This window comes from Bos indicus x Bos taurus, chromosome 20 (genome assembly GCF_003369695.1).
Source record: "Bos indicus x Bos taurus breed Angus x Brahman F1 hybrid chromosome 20, Bos_hybrid_MaternalHap_v2.0, whole genome shotgun sequence".
NCBI classification, from domain to species: Eukaryota; Metazoa; Chordata; class Mammalia; order Artiodactyla; family Bovidae; genus Bos; species Bos indicus x Bos taurus.
Genome location: NC_040095.1, coordinates 7,959,955 through 7,970,267, shown reverse-complemented (window position 1 = coordinate 7,970,267; position 10,313 = coordinate 7,959,955). Strand labels below are relative to the sequence as shown.

General features: G+C 40.9%; 1 protein-coding gene across 2 annotated transcripts; it reads left to right on the top strand.

Annotated features, from left to right (window-relative positions):
- Positions 1-626: 626 nt before the first annotated feature.
- BTF3 (basic transcription factor 3) lies at positions 627-7,595 on the top strand. 2 transcript variants are annotated; one of them, XM_027520153.1, is made up of 6 exons: positions 627-1,018; positions 1,610-1,678; positions 4,498-4,611; positions 4,924-5,125; positions 6,209-6,265; positions 7,153-7,595. In XM_027520153.1, the coding sequence occupies exons 2-6, from the start codon at positions 1,610-1,612 to the stop codon at positions 7,197-7,199; spliced, it is 489 nt and encodes a 162-aa protein (XP_027375954.1). In that variant the 5' UTR covers positions 627-1,018; the 3' UTR covers positions 7,200-7,595. The 2 variants fall into 2 exon arrangements, with proteins under 2 accessions (XP_027375954.1, XP_027375953.1); XM_027520152.1 differs by having other exon boundaries at positions 891-1,256.
- Positions 7,596-10,313: the final 2,718 nt, after the last annotated feature.

Here is a 10,313-nt window from a genome sequence, read left to right as displayed (position 1 = left end):
TATTTTCACACCTTTAATTCTCTAAGCCTCAGTTCCCACGCCATGAATATGTAGAGTACCTATCTCATAAGCTTTCTGTGAGGATTCAACAAAGAGCCAACACAGCATTAACCCAGTGGAAAATTGTTATTAAGACCCTAGTTCATTAATTCTCAACTGTGAATCGCTAATAGTCAAATCCATGTCAACTGGTATCAAGTAGTCAACTTTTTATCTAAGACTCATAAGAAGTAAGGTAAGTAAGTTCACGGATCTAAAGTGGTTAGCCACCTGCTGAATTGCAGATTACTTCCTCCTATCCTCAGTCAGAATGAATCGCTGAGAGACAGGACTCAGGTCTGCTTTCTGAACACGCTTCCCAGAAATTCTGAACCATGGTCCGGCAACCAACCTAACTTTGGAAAGCTAAATTAGCCCTTTTTTTTTTTTTTTTTTTTTTAAACAAAAGCTCTTAGTAAAGATTAAATCGGGCGGAAGGGGAAATTCTAAAGCATTCCGATGATTGCTCCAATCTACACCTCCCAGCGAGTGGAGAGTTGGCTAAATAGGTGAGCACACTCTAGTTGCCCCACTTATTTCCGCAAACGTTAACAGGCGCTGTCTTCTGAGCCTTTAGAACTTGGGGATGGGGCCCTGAGACAGTGCGACTTACTCAACCCTAACTATGCAAAGAACCGTGTTCTCTGGCCCCTCCACAGCCTTCCCAGGGCCACTCGCGGTGCTGCCAGCCTAGTCTCTCCTGCGGTCTCAACCCTGCCATTGCTGGACGAGGGAAGGAGGGCACACGGAACCGTCACAAACGCGGCCCCGTGAGGCCGCGCGTGCGCAGCCAGGCACTGAGCGCTCGCAGAAGTCCGTTTCCTGACTTTTGGAGGAAGTGGCGTTGCGTCACTTCCGGCCTCCCTCTAGCTGCCATCTTGCGTCCCCGCGTGTGTGCGCCTAACCTCAGCTGGTCTGCCCGAGACCACCTGAGCGCCAACCCTAGTCCCCCGCGCGGCCCCATTTCCGCTCCAACAAGGTACAAAAAGGCTCTGGACGCCGGCGTGGGAGGCGGACGGGAACGGGGGCGGGAAGTTCCCGGAAGGAGCGAGACAGGGAGGGACAGGGCTGAGGAGAGGAAGGCGATGCGACGGACAGGCGCACCCACTCAGGCTGACTCTCGGGGTCGAGGTCGGGCCAGGGGCGGCTGCCCTGGGGGCGAGGCGGCGGCATCTCTTCCTCCACCTCCCGGCGGAACCCGAGGACAGGAGCCTCAGGTACCGCGAGGCTTGCGGAGAGTGGCTGGGCAGGGCAGGCCCTGGCTAGGCCGAGGCCAGGCCGGGGCCGGGGGGTGGGGGTGGGGGTTGGTGGGGGTGGGGGCGATCCGGCGTGGATTAGAGCCCTTTCTCTGGGCTTGTAAAGAGCTGGGGAGTTGTGGGAGTGGGATGGGAAAGCGGGTGCTCTTTGGGCTCCCTCGAAAATTGAAATTCGGGAGCTTGGCGGGGTGGGTTTGGGATCCAGGCCTTCGCCTGTATAGGACATGTATTCTGCTGGTGTCTTGGGAAATAACGAGCGTGGAATGCTGGAGTGAACTAGAGCTTTCCTCGCTGAGGGTTTCCTGTTTTTTTAGATGAAAGAAACTATCATGAACCAGGAGAAACTCGCCAAACTGCAGGCACAAGTGCGCATTGGTGGGAAAGTAAGTTTAAATAGTTGGGGGTTTTTGTTTTGAAGCTTTGTGGTTTAGGTTTTTTCTCCTTTGATTTCTAATATAACTGACTTGTCACTTTGTTTCGAGAGGGCATTTCACCGAACTAGCAAATCGTGTGAAGGGAATGGCAGGAATTAAATTAGATATACAATGTAGTCTGTGTATCATTTCAGTTAGGTCATCACGTGGCCCTTAAAACCCTTGGCTTGTTTTGTCATTGACTTTATAACCTAAGTTGTGTAAAGTCGGTGCTTGATTTTTTTTTTTTTAATAAACAACTAAAACTGAATTTAAGTTTCACCTATCTTTTCAAATGGCTGTGGGTAATTGTACTTAATAGTTGGAAGTTCAGGTCACTTGTAAATTAAGACGTTTCTGTAATCTTTTCTTAGCTAAATGCAGTCTAGAGTAGTTGTATATTTTCCGGGGTATTTGAAGATGTCATTCTTATAGGTACTTTGCATAGGGATGCAAGAGCAATGACTGGATTTGGAAATACTACCTGTGTAGGTATCTTTCCATTTTTACTTTTAATTACACTAAAACTGAGAAAATGAGAGTGATGAGTGGCAGGTTTTTAAATGATCAGGTTTTGGTTAATTGATTTTTTCTGGTGGCTGCTGGTCCCTTTCAAGGGGATTCTTTTTTGAACTTGATAAGATTTAGATTCTCTAATTTGCTTAAATAAAAAAATCCACTCTACCAGAGGTCTACCGAATGTTATTTTGCATTGTGTTAGTACGTTCCTAGTGCTTAACAAGGTGTGGTAGCCTGTTGAAACAGAACATGTCTTTACTTGGTAAAACTTGTATAAAGCTTCCATGCTACAAGTTTATTGTCTATTAGTTTTTCCCACTTTAAGCATTTGACTTCAAGTTGAGTCTGTTAAGTACTGATTTTGCCAGTAGTGAAAGGATCCAATCCTCCCCTCCCGTCGTCTCCCAAAGCTGGTTTTCAGATCAGCACCTACCCATTAACAGTAGTAGGTGTTTCTTCTTTTTTAGCAATTGTTACAAGCTAGATGTGACCTTCAGGTGCCAAGAAGACTCATTCCTTGTGGGTCGATGTTTGGGTGCTCCTGTAGGTTGTTAATCATCATTCCTTTCAGTGCAGGTTTCAGAGGAGTCAGGTGAATAATGTGCTTGTGTGCCTGTTGTTGTTGTTGTTAATCTGATCATTAGCCTTTAACTTGTAAAAGAGATTCTAGAGTACAGGGAAGTTGAAGATTCTTAAGGCCGGTGTAGGATTAAATTTTAATTGTTAATGTAGGTAGTCTTTCTGTCATCATTGTAATGTGGGAACATTTTCTTCACCTTTTAAGAAACCTACTTACTGTGGTATATGAAATTAGATGAGTTAGTGTTGCTTTAGAGGTATCTACAAGCATTAGGTATTTTTAGGTAAATGCTGTGAAGGCCCTTTTTTTCAATATCTGGTCAGAGCATTGATAATAAATTATTTCAGTAAAAATTGAATGTCAAGAGTGTGAAACATAAAGAATGCAGACTGGTTTTGTTTTTAGAATCTTATGTAATTCTTTGGGATGTATTTTAGAGAGAATTCTTTGGAAACCAGGGTATCTGCATGACCACTTCAAGATAATGTTTATTCTTAAAGGTTTTTGAGGGGTTTCATAACCCATATTTTTTGTAGCTATTGATATTTTCTTCAGGTACACTATGATTTGTTTAAGGCTTTACTATTGCTCAATCCTGAGAGTATAAAATTTAAGAAGTTAAAAGTCATTAGAGGGGGACTTTAGTCCTAGTAGGAGGGATAGGCATCTTTAAAAAAGTAGGAAACTGTTCATAGTGTAGTATACATAGTGAAATGGAAGCATTTTCAACACGCAGAGGTCGTGGTGATTGGGTGTTAACTGCAGTTTGGGGGAGGCACAGACAGATGGTGGCTTGAGCTTTGGGAAGATGGGTATGTGGAGATTGGGTGTAAGTGCACAGGAGGCAAGTCTTCCTGAAGACTGTATTTTATTCATTCATCAAGTTGTATGCCTTCAGTGAGTATAGATACTGTACTCTACTAGATTGAAGAAAAACCTGGATAGATAGAGTGGGAATTTCTGTTTTTCACTGGTTGATTGGGAAAGGCCACTCAGGTTTGGTGACATAAGAGCAGAAATCTGAAGTGAGGTAGGGAGTCGTGCAAATGTTACAAGAGGGAGCAGTACATGCAGAGACTCCTGTCTGCATATTTGGCCTATTTAAGGAATAGCAGGAAGGTTTACTTGGCTGAAGGTAAATGTGTGTGTAGTAGTGTCAAGAGTGGCATAATAGGGGCAGGGCAGATTGTGTAGGGGCCTGGTAAGGTAAGAAATTGGGGTTTTACTCTTGGGTGCTGTAGAAGTCTGTGTATAGACTTGTGTCTTTTAGGATCTTGCCTGTGAAGATTAATGAAGGTTGGTTTTTCTTTAATATAAAAACAGAAGGTTAAATAATGGTTATTGACATGGAGTTTCTAAATGAGGCTTAACTAAGGTTGGCACATGCTACCTCACATAATTTCTAGAGCAGATAATGTTAAAAAGTAAAAGTGGGGAAAGATCACTCCTTTATATCTGACAAAACTAGAAGTGTAGAAGTTATGAAGGATTTGTATGCAATTTTCTTCATTCCCCTCTTTTGGCTTTCATCAGTGCCTTGATATGCCTACTCACTGCATAAAAGGTTGTGGTTATTGTAATTTTCTTAACACAGATTGAGAAGCCAGAAAGGAATTAGAAACTGTCCATTTGAAAATGCCTCTTGTGGCATAAACATGTGCTGTATTCTTTCTTTTTCTCCCTCCAATAGGGAACTGCTCGCAGAAAGAAGAAGGTGGTTCATAGAACAGCAACAGCAGATGACAAAAAACTTCAGTTCTCTTTAAAGAAGTTAGGGGTAAACAATATCTCTGGTATTGAAGAGGTAAGTGTCAAATTTTATTTCTTCACAAAATTAAGATTTGGCTAAAAACTATTGTTCATGCATTTATGATTTTTGACTCTACTTCCAGCAGAGAATTTCATCTCTAAAATATTTGTTTGTACTCAATTAATACCAGGGAGATAACTAAGGGTAAAGCGATTAGGTCGTACTTTCCATTTCAGGCAGAATTTTGCTTCTGCAGTACAGTGAAATACAGGTTGCTTAGACTTCTGCTTCTGCTTAATAAAAATGTTCAGTTTTAAAGAGATTTTGATGGGTGTTGCTAGTTTAACTTTTTTTTTTTCTTTTTAGGTGAATATGTTCACAAATCAAGGAACAGTGATCCACTTTAACAACCCTAAAGTTCAGGCATCTCTGGCAGCAAACACTTTCACCATTACGGGCCACGCTGAGACAAAGCAACTGACAGAAATGCTCCCCAGCATCTTAAACCAGCTTGGTGCCGACAGTCTGACCAGTTTAAGGAGACTGGCTGAAGCTCTGCCCAAACAATGTGAGTTTGCTAGTAGTGGTTTTGCTCAGGGTGACTGACTTACCAGTAGAGTTCTGAAATGTATGATGCAAATAGATACGAATATCTTTAAATTTGGAAATGTAAACTTTCCTCTAAAGAATATAAATTTTTATATTGATTTTAAGCCGGTGTTCTTAGTGTGTTCAGTAGTTTATCTGGTATGCTATGATCATTATACTTGATTAAATGAAATGTTTTTCTACTAGCTTTCTCTTTTAGATCAGAGACTAAAAATTTTACCTTTTTTAGTTAGAAATGAGGACTTTTTAAAAATGAATGGCAGTTTAGATTAAAATATATTAAAATATATTCTTTAGTTTTACAAATTCAACTGGTATTGCCAATAGTCTTCAAGAATTGGCTTGCCACTACTCTGGATTATGGTGTAATGAAGATTCTGTTTAGAGCAGAAGGTTGGTTGTGTGGTTGAATAGGTTGTACATAAGGGGGGTAGCTACTTTATGCTGAAGGCCTCTGATTAAAATTTTGAGCAGTGGAAATAATGAATGAATCAAGATTTATTATATGACCTGCTATTTAGTCATCCATGTTTTTCTTGACATTTGCTCACTCTGCTTTAATCAATTTGTATGTCTGTGTGTGTGTTTGCTTGTTTTTTCTTGCTGAAAAGCCTGCTTTCATAGCTGAGGTAGGCTTTTGAAGGATGCCACGGAAAATTATACACGGCTAGTACTGTGAGGTCTCACCTTTCAAGTGTAGTTCGCTCTCGCTTGTGTAGTAAAAGGAAAGTGCAGGTTTATCAGTCAAAGGCACCTTTAGTTTTTTGGTTTTTTATTTTCACTTCAGTAAAGGTTTTTTGGTATGTGGATTTACCTTTACCCTGTTGTAGGTCAGTGGGATTGAAAGGATGGGTTTGAAATTTGGCGTGTTGGCTGGTACTAGTATTCGTGCTTATTTGTGGACATCAGATTATCGTGTTACTGCTAGTATTATAGATGAAATCCCACATGTCACCATAAACCTGAGTCGTAACAGCATTTGGCTTTTGATCTGTTGTTCTCTTGGTTAATGTTTGTTGAACATTCACGTTTTCTTTCACAGCTGTGGATGGAAAAGCACCACTTGCCACTGGAGAGGAGGATGATGATGAAGTTCCAGGTAGGAACCTTCACTTGTGGTTAAACTAGAGAATCTTAGCAAGGGAGAATGAAGAATCTTTGCACCATAGGAAAGATTACCTGGGGAGGCGGGTCATAGGGTAAAGTGGAGCAGAGGGAGAAGGGGAAAAATCACAGTGTTATTCAGTTGGAAGTCAGGTTTCTAGGCTTGGTTTTTCTGTTTGGAATCCTAGGAAGGTATCTAACCTTAAATATTGAGTTAATAGGTATGTATGTTGTAACCTCAGTATAATAGCTACTTGTAGATCACAAATCACCTGTTTCCCACTGATGTATGAGATCCATAGATGTATGAGACGGCATGAAGAAGTTGTAGAAATATCTTGGTATATAATCACTCTAAAATCAGCAGAAAAACCTGTTTGGCAATAGTGAGGCATTTTTCTATCCTGGCTGTCACTGGATAATTTATTTTGTTGTGAAACAAATATTGGACAGTAGACTGCCTAGACCCAGAAATACTACTTTGCATAGACAGGTGTCCTGAGGTGTCAAGGAAAACTTCAAATTGTGTCGTGGTATTCTTTGTTTCTGCCCTAACATGACTAATATATTACATTGCTAAACTGTAATTCTTTGAGTGGAGTGGGAAGGGAGGGGGCATATATATTCTTTAAGCATAGTAGTTGTGTCATTGAAAATTAATATCTCCCTCTTTTCCTTGTGTTATTTATATGTCAAATTATACACTTCAAAATATATCAAATGGTTAGTGGCCTCATTGGAAATAAAAAATGTCTTAATATATATCCTAATTTTAACTGTAGGATATATTTTGAGAGGATTTTCCTATCTCCTTTTTAACAACTGATGATTATTTTTGTAAACTTGGTTTTTTTCCTGAGTTTCTCTTTTTTCTTTTCCTAGATCTTGTGGAGAATTTTGATGAGGCTTCCAAGAATGAAGCAAACTGAATTGAGTTAACTTCTGAAGAAGATAAATCTTGAAGAAGTTACTGGGAGCTGCTATTTTATATTATGACTGCTTTTTAAAATTTTGTTTATGGATCTGATAAAATCTAGATCTCTAATATTTTTAAGCCTAAGCCCCTGGACACTGCAGCTCTTTTCAGTTTTTGCTTATATACAATTCATTCTTTGCAGCTAATGAAGCTGAAGAAGCCTAAGAATAAAGTTTGAGACAAAGATAAATAAAATTCTTTGCCTAGTATATGGTTTTATTTTTTATTTCATTGATACCAATTTGTACACAGAAGGCAAAATTGTTTATAGACAGCTAATCATGGCATGTAATATGACTGCTAATCATGGATGGAATCTGATTAAAGATTTAAATGACCGTATAAGTAACAGTGGTGGTATAAAATTCTTATGTTGGAAAACGTTTTCTCCAGTGGGTCTTGGGCTTCCGTGGTTTGTGATGGGTGTAATTATAAGAAAATATTCTCTGGTGGGTGAGTGGAATGTTTCCTCTTAATATTGTCTGTATTGTAAAGATACTAAGTGTCTTATATATAATAGTTTTCTTTCATTTAATCCTCAATCTATGAAGTAGGGACTATTAGCTCCATTTTGTAGATACAACTGCTGTTGCTGCTGCTGCTAAGTCGCTTCAGTCGTGTCTGACTGTGCAACCCCATAGAAAGCAGCTCACCAGGCTCCCCATCCCTGGGGTTCTCCAGGCAAGAACACTGGAGTGGGTTGCCATTTCCTTCTCCAATGCATGAAAGTGAAAAGTGAAAGTGAAGTTGCTCAGTTGTGTCCGACACTTCGCGACCCCATGGACTGCAGCCCACCAGGCTCCTCTGTCCATGGGATTTTCCAGGCAAGAGTACTGGAGTGGGGTGCGATTGCCTGCTCCGAGATAACAACTGCTGCTGCTGCTAAGTCACTTCAGTCGTGTCCGACTCTGCAACCCCGTAGACGGCCTCCTACCAGGTTCCTCTGTCCCTGGGATTGGGTTTACTTAAAAAAAACAGTTAATTTCTTCGCTCCCTTCTAGGTAATAATTCTCTAAGATGCCTGAAAAAAAAAAGAAGTGTCACCTTAAGTGATAACACTTTAAATGAGCACTGTTTTCCTTAAACTTTTTTTACTTTTGAAATTAACACAGAGTAAAAGTGACAGTTGTAAGAATGTTAATATGTGATGTGACTGCCACCACAGGATACTGAATAGTTACGATTACCCCAGAAAATTCTTGCAGTATAGGGCTACTTTTTAAAAACTGTATTAGCAATCATACCTTAGTTTCTGCTTGCAACAAAAAGAATTCATTTTAAATTTCCATACCAATTTAAAAGTACCTGTTGAAGTTATACAACTGTATCTAAAAGTCACTATTATTTAACTCACAAAAATGAGATGCTATGAGAAAAGTGTGTGCATATCTTAACTATATTTCTATTAAGATGTGCTGCTACAGTAGCTAGGACTAAAGCCTCAGTGGTTTACAAAATTACAAAACATAAGTACGCGTCTCCAGACTTGTGGGTCAGGTGGGCTATGCTAAGTACTCCCGGTCCCAGACTGATGAAGCAGCCTCCATCTGGCAGAGTGAGAGGATGATGGGTCATGTGCTGGCTCTTAAAGTTGTTGCACTATCACTTCTTGTATGTAACTGGCTAAAGCAAGTGCAGTGGCTTGCTTGGAGGGCAGAGGATTGAGAAGACTTGGAGTAGGGCCCAAGGATTTGCATTTCTTGTGAGCTCCCTGAGGATGCTTTCTTCACTAGCACATTTAGAAATGTTCTCCGCTCACCCCAAGAGATTGCAGTGATAGGCTGGCTTGAGCATGTGAAAAGGCCACTATCTGAACACTTTCAGTTACTTGCCTTTGATCTGTACAGGAGAGGGTCTAAATAGAGATTTGCAATAGATTTCCAGGCAAGGCTTATCCCAGGGCCACTTACTGCTTGAAGCAGATGCTGGCTAAGGTTACCCCTGTTTTGCCTATGCTCAGAGAATTTTTCCCTAACAATCTCAAAATGTTACTTGTTCAGTTCATTATTTAAAGGATCTGGTGGTGTGTTGGTGGCTATGGACAAGTAAGGTTTTTCTTGTAACATTTTCAGTATCACTTGATGTTTGTGGTTTGCCTGTGGCTGGGCCCCACTTTACTCCAAAAAACAGCCTTGAATCAGCATTACCAGTCTCAGGACAGGAAAAAGATTGCAAACAACAGGCTGGCTCTTCAAACTTAGGTTGGAAAGTGATACACGTCATTAACAAATGTTGGCAGCCAGACAAGGCGTGTACATAGTCTGGTAGCCATGAGGATTGGGGAAGTATAATCCTCCCCCACAAAAGGAGAGCAGATTTTTTTTTTCAGCTAATAGAGTCCACCATATCCTTACAATTTTTCTTTAGTTGCCCACAATTCCTGTGGCTATTAGTACCTTAAGCACTGTACAACGCATACCATCTTGTTGAGTCACCAAGTGGTGTCCAACTCTTCAACCCCATGGACTGCAGCATGCCAGACTTCCCTGTCCTTCACTATCTCCCGGAGTTTGCTCAAACTCAGGTCTACTGAGTTGGTGATGTCATCCAACCTTTAGGTTTGTCATAGCTTTTCTTCTAAGGACCAAGCATCTTCTGATTTCATGGCTGCAGTCACCACCCACAGTGATTTTGGAGCCCAAGAAAAAATTTGCCACTTTTTCCCCATCCCATCTGTTTGCTAGGAAGTGATGGGACCGGATGCCATGATCTTAGTTTTTTGAATGCTGAGTTTTAAGCCAGCTTTTCCACTCTCCCCTTTCACCCTCATTAAGAGGCTCTTTAGTTCTTCACTTTTTGCCATTAGAGTGTCATCTGCATATCTGAGGTGGTTGATATTCCTCCTAGCAATTTTGATTTTAGGTTGTGATTACCGATTGTTATAAAAGTCTGTAAAGAGTCACATTATTCAGATAAGAGAGCCCTTAAAACATACCCCTTGAGGAGTAATGTGTGTGTGTGTGCTTAGTCACTCAGTCGTGTCTGAATCTTTGTGATCCCATGGACTGTAGCCCACCAAGTTCCTCTGTCCGTGGGGATTCTCCAGGCAAGTGTATTGGAGTGGGTT